At 41.8% G+C, this 27,231-nt stretch overlaps 2 protein-coding genes across 3 annotated transcripts; one reads left to right on the top strand and one right to left on the bottom strand.

Annotated features, from left to right (window-relative positions):
• Positions 1-7,990: 7,990 nt before the first annotated feature.
• znf277 (zinc finger protein 277) lies at positions 7,991-14,642 on the top strand. Of its 2 annotated transcripts, none has more exons than XM_014125563.2 (11): positions 7,991-8,200; positions 10,462-10,678; positions 11,524-11,612; positions 11,726-11,808; positions 12,206-12,408; positions 12,658-12,790; positions 12,941-13,008; positions 13,163-13,259; positions 13,372-13,414; positions 13,670-13,844; positions 14,085-14,642. In XM_014125563.2, the coding sequence occupies exons 1-11, from the start codon at positions 8,167-8,169 to the stop codon at positions 14,269-14,271; spliced, it is 1,329 nt and encodes a 442-aa protein (XP_013981038.1). In that variant the 5' UTR covers positions 7,991-8,166; the 3' UTR covers positions 14,272-14,642. The 2 variants fall into 2 exon arrangements, with proteins under 2 accessions (XP_013981038.1, XP_013981037.1); XM_014125562.2 differs by having other exon boundaries at positions 13,118-13,259.
• Positions 14,643-19,225: 4,583 nt separating this feature from the next.
• Positions 19,226-26,698, bottom strand: tmem168b (transmembrane protein 168b). The gene is made up of 5 exons (XM_014125560.2): positions 25,259-26,698; positions 24,805-25,110; positions 24,412-24,554; positions 21,608-21,882; positions 19,226-21,440 (listed from the first exon to the last, which is right to left on the bottom strand). The coding sequence occupies exons 1-5, from the start codon at positions 26,084-26,086 to the stop codon at positions 20,893-20,895; spliced, it is 2,100 nt and encodes a 699-aa protein (XP_013981035.1). The 5' UTR covers positions 26,087-26,698; the 3' UTR covers positions 19,226-20,892.
• Positions 26,699-27,231: the final 533 nt, after the last annotated feature.

Below are 27,231 nucleotides of genomic sequence, written 5' to 3'. Positions count from 1 at the left end.
AGTCCAACGTGACCCCACAGATACTGTAGTTTCGAAAGGGACTAGAAAGAAGAACTACAATTCTCAGATCCTCCACTTCCTGGTTGACTTTTTCTCAGGTTTTTGCCTGCCTTATGAGTTCGGTTATACTCACAGACACCATTCAAACAGTTTTAGAAACTTCAGAGTGTTTATATCCAAATCTACTAATAATATGCATATTCTAGTTTCTGGGCCAGAGTAGTAACCTGTTTAAATTGGGTACGTTTTTCATCCGGCCGTGAAAATACTGCCCCCTAGCCCAGACAGGTTAAGGAGCACGATTTGGCTGCTCATGTTTCGGAGGACGCATGATTCGACCTTTGCCTTTACCAGCCTGTTGGGGAGTTGAAGCAACGAGACAAGATCCTATTTGGATATGACAAAAAGGGGGTACATTTAAAAAAAAAAAATCATAATAATAAAGTAAAGACCCCTGCTAACTAATATCAATACTTATTTGCCTTTTGTAAATGTAAGAAACATTGCCTTGTGCCTTATAATCCCATTACCATAAACACACATATCTTTAAGATATTTCCTATTTTCCCTCCCTCATGAGAAGGGAAGATAATGAATGGTCAAAGAAGGAATTACCGAAAAATCAGTACTGGAATTACTGCAGTTGAATTGGCTACAATGGGAAATCACATTAGTCACAAACCACAGTTGGGTCACGTGCTACTGTCCTCCCTTTCACTGGCATACTGTTATGTTCAGCTCATAACTGGTGGTCAAAGCAAGACTGTGAAAACAGTCTGGACAACCCCTCACTGTCCTTCTCTCTGCCACTCTCTCTCTCTTCTATCTGTCTCCAGTTAATGTCACCTCTCCCAACTCATACTGACACTTACCATGACACCTACCACCTACTCTCTTTCCATTTACTGTAACAAGCATCCTCACCCCCTGAGCACCGACTGAACACCGGACGTCCACAGACTTGAAAAGTTGTTGAGATTTGGTCAGTCCGCCCTGGGTTGACCAAATCTGAACCATTCATAGACGTCTATGTTTCACAAGTTTGGACAGCCCAGTACAGAACAGTAAAGTAAAGTACAGAACTGTACACTACAGAACAGTACAGTACAGTTGTACATGAGAATAGAGTTCAGCACAGTAGAGCACACTAGAGTAGAGTACAATATAATCTACTGTATGGTACTGTACTCTACTGTACTGAACATATCTATTTTACTGTACTCAACTGTACTGAACTCTACTGTGCTCTACTGTTCTGTACTGTGTCTAAACTTCTGAAACAGACGTCTATGATTGGTTCAGATTTGGTCTGGCCCGGACAAACCAAATGTGTTTTTGTTTGGAGGCGGAGCTCATTAGAATAATAACTAGTGTGTAGAATAATACCCAAATATGCAAAAGAAGGATACTGCATATTTCTATCTTCGTGTACCTATTCAGGATACATCACAATGAAGAGAATGATATTCACAATTATGCATCTCTCTATAGTAAAGATCATGGACCCATAATGTAATTCCGTTACTGTAATTCCATTTCCGAATGTAAATCCACTTCACCTACTGTAGTTCAATAACCAAAATACATTTTTTCAAACTCAAGGTGTCATGTCATAGCTGACACCCCATCCTTCCTGCAGACATCTTTGATTCTTAATTCGGAGTAGATATTTAACAGAGTTTTTGGAAAACGTGTTCACATAAAAAAAACTGAGGGAGATTTTACCGTAATTCTGCTACAAAACTTTACATCTGCACAGTTCTTCCAGTAAATGTGTTTTAGTGAAGTATTCTGTGTAAATTGTTCAAAGTACTGTAGTCCTTGTGCATAGAGTTGTATGGTTTGTTAAACTTTAAAATCAATGGTTTTGGTTTGGCATACATTTTAAAGTGAAAAATCAGTCAAAGCGTAATTCCGTTAACGTGGAATTGCCCATAGCCTAATGGAGGGGAAACAGTGGTCTGAGAGCTTGCCATGCAAATTTAACCACCACCAGGCCTGTTGTCAGTTAGCCTAAACCCATCACACCATTCCTGAAAGGTTCAGTGGGTTCAGACTGCAGACACCACACTGAGAGAAATAAACTAATAAGTAACAAACAAATACTTTGTCTCCTGTATGTTAAAAACACCAACTGTCTCTCTCTGTCTGTCATCTGTCTCCCTGTCTCTTCACAACTACAGGAATAAAGCACTAATTAGAGAATCACATTATCAATATGAGAGACCGTTTTTTCCATTAGAGAGATGGCATCGAGCCCCAGCCAGCTAGCAGCAGATTGATTTTTCCTGATGAGTGCTTAATTAAAGACAAGAGTCCACTGCAGATGGAGAAGTAGCACCTCACTGCCTCCATCTGTGACTATCGCTACCGCACTGCTCAGCAGGCAGTGTCCATGTGGCCAGTCCACACGGCAAGTTGTGTGAAATGGTGCATGGTGGATGTATGTATCCTTCCTAGAAGAAGGGGGAATATGTCTGCTGTGATTACTCCATGTTATTAATCTTATCCCTTTGTGATTCATATACTGTAATACAATCCATTTTGAGTAGTAGGCTATTTGGGTGGTGGGATAGTCTTAAGAAGTCATCAAAGGTTGTATAAAATAAGTTGTATACTGACTAAACCCTTTACCCTAATCACTGTCTGTTTATTCATCTCTTCCAGACGCTGAGCAGCCTGGTGTGATGCAGGGCATCAGCTAAAACTAAGTTGACTATTGGAGTGGTGTATAAGGGCACAAGGCGAGACCCAGATTCAGACACAGGCCGCAGATGGTTAGAGTCCAAGATGTTTATTAACAATCCAAAAGGGGTAGGCAAGAGAATGGTCGTGGACAGACAAAAGGTCAAAACCAGTTCAGAGTTCCAGAGGTACAGAACAGCAGGCAGGCTTGAGGTCAGGCAGGCGGGAATGGAGTCCAGAAAAACAGGCAAAGGTCAAAACCGGGAGGACTAGTAAAAGAGAATAGAAAAGCAGGTGCATGGGAAAACCACACTGGTTGACTTGAACATACAAGACAAACTGGCACAGAGAGACAGGAAACACAGGGATAAATACACCAGGGAAAATAAGTGACACCTGGAGGGGGTGGAGACAATCACAAGGACAGGTGAAACAGATCAGGGCGTGACATGGTGTCAGTTTGACGGTAAGCTCACGGGTACAAGCCCAATGCCCAGGCCCACAAATGGGCTTTGTCTCTCAAGCAGTACATCAGACTCACTGTTTGCCTGCACCTGGAAGATGAATACGACAAATCCCTGCTTCTGATGACTTTGGGTATTCAATGGGAAGATTAAGGTCTGAGTGACAATGTAGGCTAATCACTATGAAGGGTATACTTATTTAGAGAAGTAATGTGGTAACTGCCACTCTGAAGTGTAGAATTGAATCATCTAACAAAGATAAATCAAATGTACCATTTCATGAACTTAGTCTTTATTCATGCAACAGGTAAATAATGCCATAGAAAGTATTGCCATATCGAGGAGATTGAAATATTGATAGTTTTCCCGGAAAACTGCCCTTTTCATCCTCGTGTTAACTAGCAGTAGCCACAGCAGCCATTATGGAATGGCATATTGTGTTGAACAAAAAGGAGCTGATTGGCTGACACTGCCATTCCAAAATGGCGGTGTCGGCTATTACTAGCTAGCATGAGGACAAAAACGTCAGTTTTCCAGGAAATTAGCAGTATTGCAATCTCTTCGACGTATCAGTGTGGATAAAGGCAACATTTGGAGTACAGTGGCATATTCCATCCCTGCATTGAGGTACGTTTCCTGACCCATATCTCACGCAGGCTCCATAGTGTATTAATGTAACCATGATTGTGTTCAGACCCCAGTGCTGCTCAGCGTAAACAAGAGTAATGGTAGGGTCGGAATCTTCTGGCAAAATATAGGGTCCCCCCAGAATCTCACATTTCCCTTATTTTTATTTATTTCAGATACCAAATCAGTAAGCTGCAATATTGACTTTACTTCAAATATGGGTTATTGATCTGATATTGAAAATATAACTCCTCCCCTCCGCCTTATAATAAACATTTAAAAACGTTAGAATGTATTATTGTATTTGTGAATCCACAAAAATGCTAAAGATTTTTGGTTTAATGTGTTTTCAATTGCTAAAAAGTTATCAAACACTTTTGAACAACTGGTGCTTTAATTTGGAGCAGATACGTATGGGTTTGGTAAGGAACAGATTGAAGAGAGATCAGAGCAGGAGCCTATCATTCTTATCTCTCCTGGGACAGAACATCCTGTACTCTCAGCTGAATGTCTTAAATGGCATATGAAGAGAAATTGGGTATTGGCTACAATATCTCCTCATTCATGCTTAGAGCTATGAAAATACAAAAAGGAGTGAATTATTACTCACACAGCACATTCATCCTGACTCCTTAAACCATTTCTGAGGAGAAATTGAGCCTCACAGCTACATAATATGGAAATTGAGGCCTGGGAGTAAAAAAAAAACTTCTTAACAAAAAGGGGAAATGGGTGATAGTGAAATAATTTAATGAAGTATGCAGAAGTAAATGTGCCAATTAATAGCTAGACTATGTCACGTTTTCCCGGTATGGAGATTCAGCTCTGAATCTTGTTAAGGGTTTTTTTAGATAATAAATGGATCAAGTTTAGTTATTTTCAGCTCAAGGCTCTGACCATGGAGCAGTACAGTAGGCGGGTTGAAGATGGATAAGTAGGCTAAGGAAGGACACTGAGGATGCTCTACAGTAGCATTTGTTTATAGAGCCTGTCCGATTCTCATATTGGTTGTCTTTGATCATTCTGGAGAAGCTGCTGGGTGGACATCATCTCAACACATAGCTGCCAATGGCAAGGACAATACAGACATTAGCCTGCACTGAATTTATGCATGAACACTGTGGTCTAACAGCAGTTTAGAGAGGAAAGCCATAGAGGGATACGATTATTTTCTCCAATAATGCTCAGATTATTTGTATTTAGGGTTAGGATCATCTGGAAATACTTAACAGGAGAGTGCCTCAGTTATGAACTACACAATCTAAGTATATTTTGTATATCCTGTTTATTTCTTATATCCAAGACTTCACTACACCTCCGCATCACAAAATGAATAATAGAAAGCTGTCAACTAGACATCTGGATAGGTTTATCACAAACCTTGTTGCATTGAACACGATGTGAGAACATGATGTAATGAACAGAAGCCGCTATGGCTTTTGAAGAAATAACTTAAGTCTTTAACAGAGAATTGATTTTGAATGGTGATGCTTCTTTTTAATGTAAACTTGGCAAATGGAAAATGCACACTGAAACCAAACGATGGTATTATAGAAGATGTGCTGCTCAGCTTACCCATTGAACACAACAGACAAGCTGTTTACAAAGAAAGTAAGCAATGACTTTCCAGTTGTTGGGTGGGTGTGTAGAACTAAACAGATTAATAAACACAGCATTTGCCTGAGAAACGTGTCACTCGTGGTTGAATAGAATAGAGGGTGGATAAGAAGCACAGTGTGAAATGGGGACAGCATACACACAGACTTATACATCAAAATCCACATTTGGAGAAGACAAAGCTTCACTGATAATAAAGAGTTGGATTTTCCTTGAGGGCTTAATTAAACCCTTAGAATCGAAATGCTATTATCAGTCCCCAACCCTGCACTGCAATTGACAGCATGGCCACTTATGAGTCACCAGCCATTAGGGCCCTCTGATATTTGTTAGGTAACAATATATCAACATTGCTGCAACGTTGATGAGACATAAACATGTTTCTCTGGGGGGCTATGTGGCATGATACGCACCCAGTAGTTATGTCTAGCCTATATAGGGAATAGGGTGCCATTTGGGATGTAATCTATGATTTAAAGTAGGTGGTTACACACCAGTGCTCAGTCTGAAAGAAAAGGATCATGCTTCTGGACAGTAGGCAGAGTCAGACAGTGACCCATGCGGGTGGTTCTTCCCACATAATGACATCTTTTGAGGCTGCAGACTTCTAAATGATAAAAACAGGTGCTGAGCAGGTAGTTGCTATGCAACAATCAGGTGCGAAGCTAGCAGCAGCAGCCAGGTGGGCTTCAGCAGAGAGGAGTGAGCACACACAGAGGTGGTTATTAGAGACCTCGGAACACTGTGGGGAACTCTAAAAGGCTGCTGGAACCACAGGTAGGACGGAGACTTTCCAGTTTAATAGGCAACCTGCAGCTTGGGCTTGTCTGGTGAAAGAGAGTCGAGCATAGTGGTTCTCTAAATTGTTTCAAATTCAGAGTTGTAGACTTGAGTCCAGAGCGCTATTGTAATGCACAATACTGTATTGATTGCTTCTTTTCACATCCATTGTGTCAAAGAATGAACATTCTGTCTGGCCAGGCAAAAAAAAATACACATTTTCTTAATGTAAAACATAAATATAAAGGAGAAAATGAGGCACAAAGATGAAATAGATTGGAGTTGATTGAACTGTTTCATGACAAATTGATGCTATTTGAGCGTGCTGTTATAATTACATTTGAAAGTGAGATTGCCATTGCCATCTATGACACCGGTTTATCTCTGAAATAATTCTATCCACAGATAATAAGAGCCTATTCTCTCTTCAGTATTTGGAGTTGAGATTGGTTGAGCAAAGAGGGGAACAGTGGGCTGTTAACAAATCTACCTCCCTCACCACCACAGTGGAGGCTGGTAAGGGAGGATGGCTCATATGGATGGAATGTAATTAATGGTACCCTTACCACCACCTTCCCTTAATCACCACCACTCCCTCCTCTCTATCCCCAATCCCTGGAGTTTAATTAGGCTCTCTAAGCTCTGTCTGAATAATGCAACACCTGAGCACACCTGAATGTCTCTGCTCAAACAGACAGAACGAGACACACAGAGAGAGAGAGAGAGAGAGAGAAAGAGAGAGGGGGGGTGGAGGAGGGAGAGATGATTTGCATTTTGCGCCATACTTCCTGGTAAGCCTGCCCTCCAAGGCTATGGTATAGAAGAAAATAACATAGATATTTGTCCACAGATGTGAACATTATAGACTGTATGTCTACAATAATTTACATTTAATAACTGGGCTTACGTCTTTTTTTCTTAAGTGTATGACCATTTGAAATGTGTTTGAAATGCAATGAAAAATACTTTACAAGACTACCATCTAGTGGTGTTTTTACACATTACAGCTGGTCAATTATCCTTCTCCAGGAGAGGAGAGGGATGTGGAAGCGCGAATGAGCAAGGCAGGGGCTAAGGAAATGATATGGCGACTGGTGGTGCAGAGCTGGCAGGAGCAGTGGAACAGCAACACTAAGGACAGGCATATATTCCCTGTTCAGAGTAAAGTCGGAGAGGATGGTATGAAGGGACAAAAGAGAGGAGGCCATTTTTACAAGGTTACGGGTGGGACACAGCCGGTTTAATAAGTCATTATATGTGATAGGAAAGCGTCCAACAGGAAGGTGTGATTACCGCAAGGAAAGAGACATTGGAGGGGTGGGTATAATTTGTGGGACGTTCCAACAGGAATCCGTTCCAAAAACTTCTTAAAGTACAAGGTTGCCAACAAACGCATACAATGTAGCATGATCAATTCACCTAACGTTTGCTAAATAGCTGTCGAATAGGCATCAACTCACCACGTAGCTTATTCTTAATGTTTGTCAGTAGGTTACCAGAGTGAGGACAGATTTTTCGGAATAAACATGGTGAGTGAAAAACGTTATTAATTAGCCCACTCCCTACCCGGTTCGTATTATGCCACTATACAACTTTGTATGCGTTATTTGTGAGCAACCTTGTTATTTACGAAGTTATTGGATCAGATTCCTGTTGGAACATACCCACAAATACCCACCAACATTGGAGCATGTGCTGATACAGTGTGGGCAGTATAATAGGGAAAGAGAGACTGAGAATAGGGGCGAATGGGATACAGTAATTGAGTTTAAGTAGGATACTGAGTTGAACATCGTTAGATACACTCACAAATATTTTTTAAGAGAAACGTAGCTGGCAGATAGGATTCAGTTCCTCCCAGTACAGTAGGTGGCGGTAATGCACCATAACGTTGGATGCCAACTTCCGATAAACGCCAAAGAAGAACACCAGCCGTACCGCCGACAAACCTAACAGAAGAGCCTCAGCTGAATTGACCACGTGACATTTGAAGATGGCTGCCTGCATGGAGAAAAAAATAAATTCAGGTACGTGTCACTATCTCTGGATAACGCAAATAATTAATCCATATGACTCTCCCCATGTCTCTATTATAAGAGGTATATATGAACACAATTTCCCATTTAAGAAATACCTCATTTAATACATGTTAACCCTTCAATATTGCTAAAGAAGTAGCCAGCTGTTCAACTTGCTAGCTATGTTAGCTAGCTATACCTACCTGTCAAATGCAATTCTGACAACTTATTTTTCATGATTTACTTATACGGTATCATAACTTTGTTACAAATAAAGTAGCTAAGTAATGTGTATAATGTTTTGGAGTCAGTTATTCACAATGTGATATTGTACTTGTACTCATTGGGGCAGATTCAGACTTAGGAACTTTACGCCTTTCCTACGCACTTCTCAGTATTTGGTATTCAGACTTACCTTATTCAGTCCCATAACGTGCTCTGCAGTTGTGGCTACCCAAAATATTTTCTTGTGGAGTTTTCAGTACTTTATTTATCTTAAAGCCATCCCGTTTAAATACGGTGTACCTTTTTTAAATCTTTTTTTTTTTTTTGAATTTTGTCAACAGACTAGAATATATCTAGAAAATGGTTCAGAATATTAGGGATCAATGAAAGAAAGCCATCAAAATATATGTATATTCCTCTCCGTTTCAGCACCAATTGGTAGATTTAAAAGGGGGACACAGAATCTCTGAATGTCTCCCCTATGTAGAAGCAAGGTAGTAAATTGCAACAGCACTAGGCTGCATTCAAAAGACATTTCCCCGTAACATGGTGGAGACCCAATGCTTGAGCATTTTACTTTCGGTTTTGGTCTACCAGCTTCAAACGGTTGTAAAAATGTTATTTTTTGTTATTGAAAATATTTCACAGCGATTTTAATGGTACAGGGATTCCTTACACGATTCAGTGCTTGATTTCTCACAAACTGAAATTGAGGTAACTGTAGAATTTAACAACCAGGAAATGAGTGGGCTGCTTGACTCGATTTCCACTAGATAACTCAGCCACAAAATACAATATAATGCAAAAAAAAAATAATCCTATGTGTAGCTCATTTAAAAATATTCTGATCTTGTAGATTATTTAGATTTAGTAAATAACGTTATTTATGAATAAAACGTTATACAACCCATGTTGGAATATTAGTGTACATAGAATTATAATGGGGAGAATAGTGTACAAAAGTCGGCTATACCCTCATTTATTGCCGGCACTAACCATGGAACTGTGTGATGACGGGCAAAGTATTGCGCCATGAGTCGGGTTCTGTTATGGCTTGGTCTGCGTTCCGCTCCATAACGATTTAAATAGCCTACATGTCTTTCAAAAGTATATATTATCAACTGTTACTAATCCTCAGCAACAACCACACGGCCGTGACAGTGTTTACAGAGGAAGCAAATTAAGGTAAACGAAACAATGTAATTAAATGGATTGATAATTGAGGTTATACCAACTGAAGGGAACTAACAGTAAATTGACAGTTGAATGTATGGTTATTAGGCCTACTGACGGTCGATACTGATAGTGGTAATATTTAACACGATAGAAATGGTAAACAGCTAAAGTCTGGGTAGCCTGAAATGAAGACATTCTAGAGTGCTCACCCTGCAAGTAAAAAGGCTGTACAATTTAAATTCTGCATAATGGCACAGCATTTCAAACTGTACTATGGTAAAGTTGATATGCTTCAGTTAGCCATGACTGGTTTCACGTCTCCAGCAATTTATAAGGTAAAATAGATCTAAAACAAGTGTCATTTATATTTACTATTCCCTTATCCAGATGGATTACTCATTTAACTAGCTCTTATCAATAGCTCTTATCAAGTTGTAAATTTAAAGTGCATGAAGAATGGTGTTGTTTTTATCGGGAAGAAATGAAGTAGATGCTTTTTCCACTTGGAACCGGCAGGTTCGCTAGACCTTATTCGTGGTTTCTTTGCGCATAAATGTGGAATTATTAGGGAATTAAGTCAAGGTCAGAATACAGCGTATCTGTAGTCACACCTCTGCCACACCTTCATATATTCTATCTCCATCCCAAACGAATAGCAGGTGAATAGCATGCTGTTCTCATGCTTAAGTTCAAGATCAGAATATGCATAGAGAGAAGTGCATACAAAGTGAATTACGTTCCATTTACGCGCGCCTAACTTTTTTGTTGTTGTTGTCATATTGCTTAGTTTTAATGCTACATTTTTGAGAAGAGGTGAGAATCATATCAAGCAATGTTTAATAAGAGCATGTTTCACTCTCTCCCCTCAGATGAACAGGAGTGGATACTGGAGCCTCTGTGTTTCCCTGAGCAGCCTGCTACAGACATCGGCACCAACTCATCCTCTCATCATGACATGGAGGTGGTGACCTGTGTGCTCTGCTCTCACTCCGCCCCTTTGTCAGAGAAGGACGGCCTCCTAAAGCACCTAGTACTGGAGCACAAGCTGGTCATCGCTGATGTCAAACTCATCGCTGACTTTCCTAAGTATGTAGCAGAGATACTATATTTCTATATATACTGAGTATATATAGACAATCCTGCAGGTGAAGAAGCCAGATGTGGAGGTCGTGGGCTGGCGTGGTTACAAGTGGTCTGCGGTTTTCTAAAATAACGTTGGAGGCAGCTTATGGTAGAGAAATGAACATTAAATTATCTGGCAACAGCTCAGGTGGACATTCCTGTAGTCATTATGCCAATTGCATGCTCCCTCAACTTGAGACATCTGTGGCATTGTGTTGTGAGAGAACTGCGCATTTTAAAGTGGCCTTTTATTGTCCACAGCACAAGGTGCAGCTGTGTAATGATCATGCTGTTTAATCAGCTTCTTGATATGCCACACCTGTCAGGTGGATGGATTATCTTGGCAAAGGAGAAATGCTCACTAACAGGGATGTAAACAAATTTGTGCACAAAATGAGAGACAATCTTTTTGTGGGTATGGGACATTTCTTGGATTTTGTATTTCAGCTCATGAAACATGGGATCAACACTACGTTGTGTTTTATATTTTTGTTCAGTGTATAAAATATACTTTCTACAGAATGTAGCCTCTCTTTTGAGTCCTCCTGACCACATAACTAGAATGCATCTATTTCTATGGTCCTGATTATCAAGTTCCCTATCACAATTGCGGCACAGGTTTGATCTATACAAACAGTTATAACACAGCTGTCATGAAAACTGGGATAAATCACGTGGAGAGATTGTCAAGCGTGGCTGGCTACTTTTTGTTTACAGTTCCCTCCCTCTTCTCCAGAGGAAATGTATCACATACTGCCTATCTATCACACAAAAAATGAACCGTGTTCTACTGTGTCCATTTCTTTCAGATACATGGAATACTGGAAGAACAGAATCTCTGAGCAACCCATCACAGATTTCTGCAGTGTAATCCAGACTAACTCGCAGGGCCCTGTTGGTAAGTAGTATTCATTTACAATAAATAGCCTTGAGGTTCACAATATGGCTGCTTCTACTTTACCCTGTTCTTGCATGATATTATTTAATATACCCTCTTGATGTGCTTTTCAGAAAAACAGGAGCACTACTTCCTTCTGTGTGATGTCCTGCCAGAGGACAGGGTCCTCAGAGAACATCTCCAACAGAAACGACTGGTGAGTTACATTTTAGTCATTTAGCAGTTGCTCTTATCCAGAGAAAGTTACAGGATCAATTAGGGTTAAGTGCCTTGCTCGGCAGATTTTTCACCTAGTCGGCCTTTCAGTTACTGGCCCAACGATCTAACCGCTATGTTATCTGACAAGTTTTCAGAACAAGCTCTATTTTATGTATACAATATACTGTATGTCCCTAGGCTAATATTCACAAAGCATCTTAGAATAGGAGCGCTGAGCTAGGATCAGGTCTTCCCTGTCTGTAGAAACATTCTTATTATAATCTAAAATACAAAACTGATCCTAAATCAGCACTTCTACCCTGAGACACTGTGACTTCCCACTGGGACTGCATAGTTTAATTTATGCTAGTAACTCACACTGTGTTGGTCCACAGGAGGAGATCCTGGAGCAGCAGCAGAGGGAGAGGGATGACGACAGCTTCCAACGCATCTGCATGTTCTGCAATGACGAGTTCACTGGGAACAGGTCGTCACTGCTCAACCACATGGCCAGGGATCACTCGTTCAGCATGGGACTGCCTGACAACATAGTGTACTGCGTAGAGTTCCTTGACCACCTACAGAGAAAACTGGATAAGTAAGTTCGTTTTTGGAATGCATATCCTTTTTATGTTAATGTTTGTTTATGCTATTTTTATCATTTGAAAAGAAAATTGTCATCTGTAGCCATCTGTAATTTACTAATTGGCAACACTGTAGTAACGTTTTCCAGTACTTTAGTTTTACTGTGAAGGAGAGTGCTGGTTGGTGTCACACAGACATTAGAATTACTCAACCAAACAATGTTTCACAGAGCTTTGAGTGTTTCATTGTTTTTTGTTCCCAGTCTGCAGTGCCTGTATTGTGAGAAAACATTCAGAGACAAGACGACACTGAAGGATCACATGAGAAAGAAACAGCACCGCAGAATCAATGGCAACAACAGCGAGTATGACTGCTTCTACATCATCAACTACCTGGTACGCCCAGTGTTGTGCGAGTATAACTAATATAAATGCATATTGCCATATTTGACCTGAATATATTATTTTTCACATTTAATTAGTTTAAAGGGTCATCAAATGATGATAGATAAAGTGATGAAGACTGGTCTATTTTCCCTGCTACAGGAGCTGGGGAAAACATGGGAAGAGGTCCAATCTGAGGATGATCGGGAGATGGTGGAGGATGAAGATGAGTAAGGATTGTCCTAGTGACACAGTCATTGTTGTTTGGGATGGTCAAATAGTAGGTTAGATGATTTGTAATCAGTGTTCTCTAGGATTGAATGGTATGCACTTTTGCAGTGTTGTATTTACCATTGAGGAAATGGCTCTCTGCCCTCTCTTCAGTGATTGGTCAGACTGGCAGGCTCACCCAGTGTGTGCTGTGTGCCTGTTCTGTGAGCAGCAGTCAGAGAGCATGGAGAAGATCTACACACACATGGAGGTAACAGTCCCCTTATGCAGTTGTTGACAAATTAGGCCCATGCATTGCTGGTTTGGGAGCAGCTACTTCAATATGGTTCATGGATCTGTTTTTCTTCGCCATGCATTTTCAGGAAACCCACGGATTTGATCTGCACAAGTTGAAGACCGAACTCGGTGAGTAATATTGCACAACTGCTATGCTTTGTTGTACAAACCCCACCATAAAAACAAACACGTACATCCATCCAAATGAATGGGCATAGCAGTCCTTCCCATACTACATTTACAGGCAGCTGAGTTATATTTTTCCACTAATTGGTCTTTTGACCAATCAGATCAGCTCTTTTGACAATAATTAGGCAAAGGATCAGAATTTGGTTGTGTGTATAAATGCAGCCTAAGTGGCCTGATAAGCATGTCTTCTCCCAGATCTGCGGTTCTACCAGCAGGTCAAACTGGTAAACTACATCAGACGAGAGATCCACCAGTGCCGTTGCTACGGTTGCCAGGAAAAGTTTGGGTCCAAACCTGAGGTTATACGTCATGTAATAGAGGCAGGTCACGTGATGCAGCTACCAGAGACGTCAACCTGGGACCAACCACAGTAAGTCTGGAGCTCTCATAAGGGATGTGCATTGAAAATGTATTGTTTACTTGTAATATTGTTAGCTAAAACCATATTAAGAACAATAACAAGACTATTGTTTTACTACGGTTTAAAAGTGATGTGTTATTGGAGTGCTGAATGAATGGTATTGTTCATTGCGCAACTCTCCATCTGGTGGCTATTGTAACTGTTTCTGATGTCTAAGTGCCAGTCATTACAGCCCATTCTCCAATCCAGGTATTACTTCCCCACCTATGAGAACGACGCCCTCCTCTGTGCCTTGTCAGACAGTGACAGTGATTCAGAACACACAGGCCCTTGGGGAGACGTCCCTGTCATAGCTGAGGACATCTCTAACCTGAAAGTCCTGAAGCAGACCAGCATCCTCAGCCACCTTCTGAAGAACACAGACAGCTCTAGTTAAAAAGCTGGATGGATGGACCAATGATGTTATAAACTCAGTGGAGGATGCTCAGGGGAGAACGGCTCATAGAGGGACACAGTGCAACAACTTCTCGCTTCGCTGTATCTCCAACAAGACAGTGATGCTCATCAGACACTGTGCACTTAGCAGACCAGCACGCATGTGCGGAAATGAACATGGCCAGTTTCACAAGAATTTCCTGAGCCTGGACTACATTTATGTATGATTTAATGTCATACTTGGTACACATCACCATGTACAACATACCTGCAGGTGGATTTAAGTTTCATACAGTGATACTGAGAAATGTGACCTCACAGCAGAGATGTGACAATTGCTGAATGTAAATAAACATTATGAATATACTATAACTGATGGTTCCCTCTCGTTTAGCTTGCTTATACAATAGTTCTATGAATGGCAGGTAGCCTAGTGGTTAGAGCGTTGGACTAGTAACCGAAAGGTTGCAAGATCGAATCCCCGAGCTGACATGGTAAAAATCTGTCGTTCTGCACCTGAACAAGGCAGTTAACCCACTGGGCCGTCATTGAAAATAAGATTTTTTTCTTAACTTACTTGCCTAGTTAAATAAAGGTAAATACAAAAACACAACACTACATTTTGTAAAAACCCTGAGCTGCAGTAAAGTAAAAAACAGTCTACAGATTAAATTGCAATCTCTGTTACTTAATAGAGAGGGGATGGACTTCCATTTTCTAGTGCTTTTTGTCAGCCTTGGTGGTCTTAACATGAATGTGTTGTGTGGCTTTGTCCAGAACCACCTGCCATATAGTCGACCCCCAAACTGCAAAGTACTCTGTCTCCACCACGTCTTTCACATCAGGACTCGCATTCAAACACGTCACTGAAACAGACAAACACACAGATGTAACACATTTTGGATAAGTAATATGTTCAGTTAAAATACATCACATTATCAAAATCATAAGCAATGCATCCTGTCAAGACATTTCAATATTCATATTTGGAAATGTCGGAGTCAGATTATTTTCAGTATTTTGGAGGAAAACATTACCTTAGCATCTGCACTGAGACATGGCTAAAGCAGGTGTGTAAGTTGAGTTTAAATGTCACATGCAGCGTGTTACATTTCAGGGCACTGAAAACCTAAGCACAGAATACCTTCTGAAAGTCATGGTCCCCTCAAATGCACAAACATTTTTAAAACAATTCTGTCACAGAGTTCCAGAAGGCAAGCTCAATCAAGCCAAGCTCAATGATTTCAAAGAAAAGATCTACCCCCACCCCATATACACATCTCCTCACATCAGAGTGAGTGTGAGCTACACGTCCCAGGGACGTCAAGGATTTGTTGATGGCTGCGGTCTCGACCAGTCTGTCGTTTGGGTTCTGTCTTGGCGATGAGCTCGGACCCCGCCAAGTCACACAGGGTCAGGGTATTGTGAGACGACACAATCTGTACCCTCCAGTCAGGGTGAGCAACAGGTGGACCGAGAGCTGAAGAGGGAGAGGCTCTTCCTAGTAATGGGTTCACAACCATACTGGTATTGACATGACTTGAGGTAGGCCTACCTTTATGTTTATTTTGGTTGAGCCAATCTTTCTATTCTTTTCCCCATTTCCATCACGTTCAGAATGCCATCCTCGGTCTTCACCTCGACGTGGGTCAGCCCAGACACGGAGATGGGCTTCCCCTAGGTCCATATCTAATGAACTGGTGGGATTTTGACAGGAGATCATTTAGGTCAGGGTTTCCCAAACCTGGGGCCCCTCCTGGGTACATGTTTTGTTTTTTGTCCTAGCACTACACAGCTGATTTAAGTAATCAAAGCTTGATTATGAGTTGGTTATTTGAATCACCTGTGTAGTGCTAGGGCAAAAACCTAAATGTGCACCCAAGGTGGGCCCCAGGACCCAGTTAGGGAATCCCTGATATAGGCTGTCATTGTAGATTTCCAACATGTGTGTAAGTCATCCTAGAGCTTGTCTGACCATAGGCTAGAATGCAGACGCTACTGTATATCCATCCGCACAAGACCTTACTATGGGCAGGTCCCTTCAAATACTTCCTCCTGCATGGAGACAAATTGAGAGAGCACACCGGCACAATATCTAATACCATCACAAAAACAAATGTTCTAATCACAAGAGGTTGGTGGCACCTTAATTAGGGAGGATAGGCTCGTGGTAATGGCTGGAATTTTATCAAACATAAAAAACATGGTTTCAATGTGTTTGCCATTCCATTTGCTCCGTTCCAGAGATTACGAGCTGTCCTCCCCTCAGCAGCCTCCTGTGGTCCTAAACCAATGGGTTCTGTGTTTCAATTAAATTCACCTACCTGTGAGGTGCTGAAGGGTTAGACTTTATCAAAGAGGAACTTATTCTTGGTTCCCTTGTTGTTGACCAGATGCTCCTGGTCTGAGTATCCCCCAGTGTCCCCCTGGAGCTTCAGCGACTTGTTGTAGAGGGCCTCCTTGTAGAGCAGGGATGGGTTGTGGGGGCCACAAAAATCTGAACTCATGGGGGGCGCAGTGGCCCATGGGTCTGCATACCCCCAACTTGCGAACAAAACATTTTTAGCGCCCCCCCTTTAACAGAATGCTTAGGGATATTGTCCTGCTGGACGGTGAATCTCCATCCAACTCTGAAATCTCTGGAAGACAAACAGGTTTCCCTCAAGAATTTCCCTGTATTTAGCACCATCCATCATTCCTTCAATTCTGAACAGTTTCCCAGTCCCTGCTGATGAAAAACATCCCCACAGCATGATGCTGCCACCACCATGCTTCACTTTGGGGATGAGGCTGATGGGGTAATGAGAGGTGTTGGGTTTGCACCAGAGAAAGCATTTTCCTTGATGGCCAAAAAGCTCAATTTTATTCTCATCTGACCAGAGTACCTTCTTCCATATGTTTGGGGAGTCTCCCACATGCCTTTTGGCAAACACCAAACGTGTTTGCTTATTTTTTTCTTTAAGCAATGGCTTTTTTCTGGCCACTCTTCCGTAAAGCCCAGCTCTGTGGAGTGTATGGCTTAAAGTGGTCCTATGGACAGATACTCCAATCTCCGCTGTGGAGTTTTGCAGGTCCTTCAGGGTTATCTTTGGTCTCCTTGTTGCCTCTGATTAATGGCCTCCTTGCCTGGTCTGAGTTTTTGTGGGCAGCCCTCTCTTGGCAGGTTTGCTGTGGTGCCATATTCTTTCCATTGTTTAATAATGGATTTGATGGTGCTCTGTGGGATGTTCAAAATGTTGGATATTTTTTTATAACCCAACCCTGATCTGTACTTCTCCACAACTTTGTCCCTGACCTGTTTGGAGAGCTCCTTGGTCTTCATGGTGCCGCTTGTTTGGTGGTGCCCCTTGCTTAGTGGTGTTGCAGACTCTGGGGCCTTTCAGAACAGGTGTACGGTCGTGGCCAAAAGTTTTGAGAATGACACAAATATTCATTTCCACAAAGTTTGCTGCTTCAGGGTCTTTAGATATTTTTGTCAGATGTTACTATGGAATACTGAAGTATAATTACAAGCATTTCATAAGTGTCAAAGGCTTTTATTGACAATTACATGAAGTTGATGCAAAGAGTCAATATTTGCAGTGTTGACCCTTCTTTTTCAAGACCTCTACAATCCGCCCTGGCATGCTGTCAATGAACTTCTGGGCCACATCCTGACTGATGGCAGCCCATTCTTGCAAAGTCAATGCTTAGAGTTTTTCAGAATTTGTGCTTGCAGATGCACTCACATCTGCCTGCTGCCATTCCTGAGCAAGCTCTATACTGGTGGTGCCCTGTTCCCGCAGCTGAATCAACTTTAGGAGATGGTCCTGGTGCTTGCTGGACTTTCTTGGGCGCCCTGTAGCCTTCTTCACGACAATTGAACCGCTCTCCTTGAAGATCCGATAAATGGTTGATTTAGGTGCAATCTTACTGGCAGCAATATCCTTGCATGTGAAGCCCTTTTTGTGCAAAGCAATGATGACGGCACGTGTTTCCTTCCAGGTAACCGTGGTTGACAGAGGAAGAACAATGATTCCAAGCACCACCCTCCTTTTGAAGCTTCCAGTCTGTTATTCGAACTCAATCAGCATGACAGAGTGATCTCCAGCATTGTCCTCGTCAACACTCACACCTGTGTTAACGAGAGAATCACTGACATGTCAGCTGGTCCTTTTGTGGCAGGGCTGAAATGCAGTGGAAATGTTTTTGGGGGATTAAGTTCATTTGCATGGCAAAGAGGGACTTTGCAATTAATTGCAATTCATTTGATCACTCTTCATAACATTCTGGAGTATATGCAAATTGCCATCAAACAAACTGAGGCCGCAGACTTTGTGAAAATTAATATTTGTGTCATTCTCAAAACTTTTGGCCACGACTGTATATATACTGAGATCATATGACAGATCAGGTGACAATTCGATTGCACACAGGTGGACTTTAATTATGTGACTTCTGAAGGTAATTGGTTGCACCGGATCTTATTTAGGGGCTTCATTGCAAAGGGGGTGAATACATAGGCGCGCACCACTTCCCAGTTTTTCTTTAAACAAGTAATTTCACTTCACCAATTTGGACTATTTTGTGTATGTCCATTACATGAAATCCAAATAAAATTACAGGTTGTAATGCAAGAAAATAGTAAAAACACCAAGGGGGATGAACACTTTTGCAAGGCACTGTATGTGAGTCCCCAGGACTAGGGGGTCGTGATTTGAAAAACACTGCATTAAGTTTGTTCCAAATCCGTAAACTCCATCAATAAGTAGGCTAATATTCTCTAATTGCCTGAAAGGAGGTAGTTGGCTGCATTACACACTTAATGACCTTATGAAGAGATTACAGAAAAGAACTGCCAGTGTATGCATTTCACAGCCAAGTGGAATAGACAGGCCTAGTTTATTGCGTACCAGCAGAGCGCATCATTTTTCCACTGAAACAGTACCATAGTGTCTGTATATGAATCAATTAAAAACACTGAAATCTCCATTTTTATTGCATAGTTGAGACTTCCGTCAATGTTTAAGATTAAAACATTTCCATACACATACAGTTGATTAGGCTAAGCTTGCATATCTAAATCACTGTATATGATATGATAAACCCCAGAATACAATCGCGCATAAATGCAAGATCACATCCTACATTGGGTCCATATTCCTCCAGGTAGTGCAATCAGTATAGGTATAGTAACAACCCTCAGACTCCCTGAGGTAATTATGGTAGATAACACACATCTCAAAAGCAGTATAAACAAAGTTATTCATACAAAAGAAATGCATAGCAGATGTGAAACAGCAGTGATAGGGAAAGGGGGATACCTAGTCAGTTGTACAACTGAATGCATACAACTGAAAAGTGTCTTCCGCATTTAACCCAACCCCTCTGAATCCGAGAAGTGTGGAGTGCTGCCTTAATCGACATCCACGTCTTCGGCGCCCGGGTAACAGTGGTTAACTGCCTTGCTCAGGGGCAGAACGACAGATTTTTACCTTGTCAGCTCTGGGATTCGATCCAGCAACCTTTCGATACTCTTCAAAGCTTTGATATAAAGTAGTTAATTAAAAGCTGAATATACAAATAGGCCTAGGTGTATGGAAACACATGGATAGCAAACAAATATGAAAGTATTGAATTAGAAATCCACATTCCACTCTTCAAAATAAATGAAATACCTATTATCGTAATACAATATCTTAGTAACCTGATATCCTTTTTTGAACGGGGGACAAAAGGCCATTTGTGAAAAATATCAGATTTACAAAGCTGGATGGGGGCATGCATTGGTCATAATACATGAATAGTGCAATCAGTGTAACCACTGCAACTTTTTGTTGTTTGAAAATCTAATCTGGGAGAGTGACAATATGATACCACTTCACTACAGCAGCAGGGCTTCTCAGCCTGAAATTGTGATAAACAGGGACAAAGAGATACATTTCAATTAGAATTTTTAGAGAGATTGAATTAAAAAGGTGGGAATAAGCCGGTACAACTGGAGTTCAGAGAACGGTACAACTACCCCAATAAACCCAACAAAAGACTAGCAATGTATTGATTTAAAACAAAACTCTAATCAAATCAAATAACCACCACTAATGAATCTATAGAATGACTTGTAAGGAATAGCCAAACAATAATTTGGGATAAAAATATGTAGTACTACATCAAAATAACATAGTACATCAAAATCAGGAACCTCATATCAGTAACTTAGTACTTTAGCACACACAAGCAAAACATATAGCTCACACACACACAATCTTTAACTGTCTAGTTAGTCATTAAAGGGATACCTTGGGATTTCAGCATGCTAGCAGATACCCATAGACTTCCACTCATTGTGCTAATGCTAGTGACCTCTAACTTCCTTCATACTGGACACAGAGACATGATATCCACTAGTTCATATGACTCTGGGGAAGTAGATAAAGGGCCTCATTGCCAAACTCCCGAAGTATCCCATTAAGATTTCACAATCAACAGCTGCCTTCACTGAGGGTCCTAAAAACTCAGCGATCAATATCACACAACCAATCAATTACAAAAACGGATTTAGAAAACATTTCTGTACGGTGAAAAACATGTAAATGCAAAGTGAAGAAGCCTTAAACAGTATGATACATACAGAGGAGAATTTCTAAGATTTGACCAACTTGAACCCTTGGCCAGTGTCTAGTACAGCTGGGGGAAACCAGTTGAGTTTGACCCTTTTGAGGCACCGTAGGCAGACACTGCATAGCCAAAGCAGGTTCAGCCCCCCACACCAGAGCGCTAACTGGACCACGGGGTAGGTCATCCTGGGAAAGTACATCCTCCAGTGTTGAGTGACATCACTTTCTGTGGGCAGGTGCAGTGTGTAATCACTCCAGTGCTTAGAGATGCCATAGGCAGCGGTGACAGTCCTTCCCCTCTCCGACCACTGGACAGTGCTGTCTGTATTGCAGTTGAACTCCACCCACTGAGAGGTGAAGTCCCCAAGCTGGGGGGTGTCCTGGAGCTCGATATCCGTGGCTCGGGCTAGCTGGGCCCCCTGCACCGCCACATAAAGCCCCCCCACCTTCCTCACCTCCTTCACCCAGGGTAGGGAGTTCTCACTGTCCAGAACCAGGATGAGGCGGGAGCAGGAGTCACTGTTCTTCTCCCTCCACCATTCCAGGATCTTGTCCAGTTGAAGGGTGCCCCCTCCTGAAAGACAACCACAGCACAGGGCAGAGTTAAGAGAGAGAGCAGTGGAATGCTGTGGTGGATAGTACTTTATTTGGTGGTTTCAGTACCATAAAATAATGTGCTACAGAGAGTGAGTTAAAGTAACTGAGCTTCACAGAATGACAAAACTTCTAAGTGATTGGTACCTGCTAGTGCCCACTCCCCGCTGCGGTGGGTATGCCCACTGTAGAACACCACATAGGTGTCGTGGCGAGGCCCATCGGCTGTGCAGAGCTCCATGAAGGCTTTGAGCTTCACCTGTAGGGCTTCCAGAGTCACCCCGCTGGTGGAGTAGTCGCAGCCGAACGTCTCGATCATGTGGTGGGAGAAGAAATTCTGTATACTGTTCAACATGCCCGTGGAATGCATGTTCAACATATGTACCTGGTCCGGAGGTAACAGAGTGGGCTGCCCATCAGGACTGCAAGGGAGAGAGGGAATGAAAGGGTGAAGGGAAGGGAAGGAGTGAGGATGATTGCAGTAAGGTTAAGTGAAATTAAAGACTGTAGAAAAGTATGCGCCCGTGTGTTGAGTAAGTATAGTATAGTTTTTACTGTACAGTGCCTTCAGAAAGTATTCATACCCCTTGACTTGTTACACATTTTGTGTTACAGCCTGAATTCAAAATGGATTAAATATTATTTTCCCCTTACCCATCTACACACAATACCCCATAATGACAAAGTGAAAAAATGTTTTTAGACATTTTTGAAAAAGTATTGACAATTAAATACAACAGTATCTCATTTATATAAGTATTCACACCCTTGAGTCAATACATGTTAGAATCACCTTTGGCAGCAATTACAGCTGGGAGTGTTTCTGGGTAAGTCTCTAAGAGCTTTGCGCACCTGGATTGTACAATATTTGCACATTATTATTTCAAAAATTCTTCCAAGCTCTGTCAAGTTGGTTGTTGATAATTGCTAGACAGCCATTTTCAATACGATTTAAGTCAAAACTGTAACTAGGTCACTCGGGAACATTTGATGTTGTCTTGGTAAAGCATCTCCGGCGTATATTTGGCCTTGTGTTTTAGGTTATTGTCTAGCTGAAAGGTGAATTGGTCTCTCCGTGTCTGTTGGAAAGCAGATTGAACCAGGTTTTCCTCTAGAATTTTGCCTGTGCTTAGCTCTATTCCATTTATTTTTTATCCTGAAAAACTCCCCAGTCCTTAATGATTACAAGCACACCCATAATCAATGTTCCCTCTAATATGTGGTGTTCAATGCAGGCCTACATTGCATGAGACATTTAGAAGAAGAAAAAATTGACATTAATTAATGATCTTTTACTTGATCTGTAACACCATGGGCCAAATAGGTGACTGTAAATTGCATTGTATTGCGTGATGCAAGAAACCACTTTACAAAATATAATGAATTATTATTACCATACAGAGAATTAGATAATGTAGACTACACCTCTGCCTATTTGCATAATCAAGCCTCTCTCAAAATACAACACTGCCCCTTGAATTAAAACATAAGCTTTCTTTTCTCTCACCTGACTGGCTTTTCAACAACAGCTTGAAATGTAGCCATCCCATTTTGTGCTCTTGTAGGAAGCAGTAACTCCCCATTGCTGACCTATACTTATCTATAACTGGGCTAATAACTCACTACCTAGCAAAGAATAACAAATGTGCACATGCGCAGCTCTGCACTCTGAACTGATGTGAATAGCGCATTCACTCGCTGATTAAAAGACCGGGCTACACCCGACAACAGAATTCTCTGGCTCTGCCTACAACAAATTCGCAGACTTAATCCTGAAAATGTAGATTTGGTTTGGTCTGTTGCATTGAAAAGGGGACGATTTAATGTTGATTCGATCACAGAAAAAACGTTGATCTATATAGTGCAAACTAGTAGTACAAACTCAGTAAAGTTTAATCTCTTGCGTCTCTGCGCGGCATGGCATTTCATCTGCGTGGCAGTCCTGGAGGAAGTGTGCGGCTGCGCACACACACAGTTTAGAGGGAATATTGCCCATAACATGATGCAGCCATATGGAGAGTGGTACTCAATAACATATTGTATTGGATTTGCCCCAAACATAACACTTTGTATTCAGGACATAAAGTTAATTTATTTGCCACATTTCTTGCAGCATTACTTTAGTGCTTTGTCGCAAACAGGATGCATGTTTTGGAATATTTTTATTCTGTACTGGCTTCCTTCTTTTCACTCGTCCTTTAGGTTAGTATTGTTGAGTAACTACAATGTTGTTGATCCATCCTCAGTTTTCTCCTATCACAGCCATTAAACTCTGTAACTGTTTTAAAGTCACCATTGGCCTCATGGTGAAATCCCTGAGCGGGTTCCTGCCACTCCGGCAGCTGAGTTAGGAAAGACACCTGTATCTTTGTAGTGACTAGGTGTATTGATACACCATCCAACGTGTAATTAATTACTTCACCATGCTCAAAAGGAGATTCGAAGTCAGCTTTTTCTTTTACCCATCTACCAATAGGTGTCCTTTTTTGCAAGGTATTGGAAAACCTCCCTGGTCTTTGTGGTTGAATCTGTGTTTGAAATTCACTGCTCGACTGAGGGACCTTACAATTATGTGTTGGGTACAGAAATTAGGTAGTCATTCAAAAATCATGTTAAATACTATTATTGCACACAGAGTAAGTCCATGCAACTTATTATGTGACTTGTTAAGCAAATTTTTACTCCTGGACTTAAGGCTTGCCATAACAAAGGGGTTGAAAACTTATTGACTCAAGACATTTCAGCTTTTCGTTTTTTTTATTAATTTGTAAATATTTAAAATAAAACTTTGACATTATGAGGGTATTGTGTACAGGCCAGTGACATAAAATCGCAATTTAATCAATTTTAAATTCAGGCTGTAACAAGAAAATGTGGAAAAAGTCAAGTGGTGTGAATACTTTCTGAAGGCACTGTATATATTTGGTTGTCCACTATCCATACATTCCTACCTGCAATAGTTGGTGGGGATGACCACTGCATACCCCACACATGTGCCGCCTAGGCAGTTCCCCAGCTCATAGAAGAGGCCGTGGAACAGAGACTCCAGAGCCAGGACCAGCAGGAACATACTCATAAAGATATTGCTGGAGGACTGAGAAACAGACAGACACAATGGGTCACATTCACACACTAACCAAAAAAGGAGGACTATGAAATTGAGAAGATGGCTCTGAATATCTATGACCTCAAAAACTATGGGAAAGTGTCCAATCTCAATTTCTTTTACACCAGTTAACATAGTCTGTTTGTTTTATTGATAAGCTAAGTTATATGAGCCATTAAGGTATAACATAGCTGGTCTGGACTGAATAACAGTGCTATACCAATGACTGGAGACATACCTGCCATGATAAAGCAGCCAGGATGATGGTGGACACCAGACTGAAGAGCACCAGGCGTTCAGAGATGAGACAGAAGTGTCTGACTCCTTTAGAAGCCATAACCTTGTCTAGGCAGCTGCTCCCGGCTCCCTGGGCCAGACACACCCTCTGGCAGTCATTCAGCTTGGTGTGGAAGCCCCACAGAGTGATGACGAACACCACGTGACAGATGGCCCAGAACACCCCACTCAGCATGAAGCCCGGGATCATCAGGTACCACCGGTCCAGGTCCACCAGCTTCAGGGCTGCCAGGATCCAGAAGCCCACCTGGGAACAAGGACCACAATGGAAGTAAGTCTACTGTTGACTTTGTGTTTTTATCCTCAATTATTTTTTGTGTGCATCATTGTACTCACATGGCTTGGGAAACTCTATATGCATTTTAAATGTGTCAAATAAAATGAATTCAAATCACCTCCGCCAGCAGCAAAGGCAGGAGGGACAGCCTGCGCCACAGCCCCCTCCAGGCAAGGTAGGGCAACCAGCGCTCGGTCACCGACAGCCCACTGAAGTACACGTCCAGCAAGGGGTCGCAGATCAGCTGGCTGAAGAAACATGCCAGGGCGAAGGGGTTGGTGGTGATGCCCAGCGCCTTGAAGAACAGCACCGCAGTGATGATGGAGAAGCAGACCAGGTTGGGCAGGGCCAGGAGAGCCTTCATGCGCAGGGCCACCATCAAAGTAGCCAGGGCCACCACCAGCACCACTACGCTCATGGACTTCTGGATGAATAAGACAGTACTGGCGATGGCAAAGCCTGCCAGCTCCAGGGCCTCTGCTGAGGTGAGGAAGGCAGGGCGGTACCTGGTGCAGCCGCACATCCTCTCCAGCAGAGCCCACAGCATCCTCAAGACAACACTGGCCAGCAGGAGGTAGTTGGTGGCTTGCTCTTTGATGTTGCTCTCCAGAGTGGGGTTGTTGAGGAAACACAGGAGGCCAAGCAGGAAGCCAAACCACAGGTGGAGGAGGCACAGGCTGACTTTTTCCATGCTGAAGTAATAGTACAGTATGCTTGCTATCCCGAGGACAAACAGGGCCAGAACAAATATGATGAGAATCATGGGTTCTTCAGTCTTCTCCCATCGCACATAGAGCCCCAGGCAGAGAGCCACAAGCAGGTTCAGACCAGACAGGTAGCCCAGACATCTGACAGAGGACCACATGTTGACCTCTCCGTTGACCTCCTCCAGTCTGGTCATCACTGCATGCAGACAGTGACTGACACAGTACCGTAAGCGACACATATTGATATGTAGGAGTAGCTAACAGTTAGTTGCAGCTGGTAACGTTATTAGTTAAGAGTTCAGAGGCAATTAAAACCTTTCCATGAAGCTAACTTAGCTAGCTAGATTGCAAGACTATGGCGAAAAAAATGTCACTCACTAGCTAGCCACCTTGAACTAACAGAGCAGCAAACTTTGAGCTAGTGATAGGTAGTCTAAGCTAGCTAACGTTAGCTAGAAGTTACTAGCTAGTTACATGGTTTTTGCTAGTTAGCTAGCTACATGATTTGCCGGTTGCTAGCTTGCAGTTGTACGACTAGCAGATGGTACGCTTGATTACATGGTCCGTTTGCTGTTTCTCTTCTTTCGTGTGTAAATAGATACGTCTCATACAAACCTAGCTAGCCCAAATTAATTTATTTCACCTAAAGGAGCAGGAGACAAAAATACTTTTTTTCCACTTCGAAAACTTTTCGGTCAAATGACTGCCGCCATCAAACTAGAACGGCGTCAACGTCACTACGGCAGGTCAATAGTACAAACAAAGTGGCGGAGAGGAAAGTCGAAGTATGGAAATTCGTAAAGTGTGATGACTAATCAATAAATCTAGACGTACTGTAAATGAGGCTCTTCCACTGAATATTACAATTACTTTATCAATATAGGTCAAAACATACTACACATTGATATACTTATGCCCTAACTAAATGCCCTAACCAACACCTAGTCAGCAGATTGTAACGGGCTAATGTGATGCTCAATTAGCCGTTACAGGACAGGTACTGTTTGGCGCAGCAGAGAATTTTAGACCAACCTTGGCCATACTATCTTCGTTCGAGTCACCCAAACATGTATCTTCTAGAATGTTGGTGTCCAGTTGCAGGTGGTTCACTTGAATTTTGAAAATGTTCCATTATTAAAATAAATACAAATGTTGTAATCCAACAATGCATATGCCACTGTCTTGTCTACTTCATATCTTCTCTCATTGATTGAGACAGTTGACTACCGCTTGTCATGACACTCACTGGTCTCGATCAATGAGAGAAGATTTGAAATAGAAACAGATCGTAGCGTACCCATCATTGGATTACTTCTTGAAGCAAAAACATTATTAAAATAACAGAACATTTTCTAAATTGAAACGAACCACCTGAAACTGGACA

This window comes from Salmo salar, chromosome ssa10 (genome assembly GCF_905237065.1).
Source record: "Salmo salar chromosome ssa10, Ssal_v3.1, whole genome shotgun sequence".
Taxonomy (NCBI): Eukaryota; Metazoa; Chordata; class Actinopteri; order Salmoniformes; family Salmonidae; genus Salmo; species Salmo salar.
Note: the sequence above shows the minus strand (reverse complement) of the source record. Positions and strands in the feature narration are given on the sequence as shown.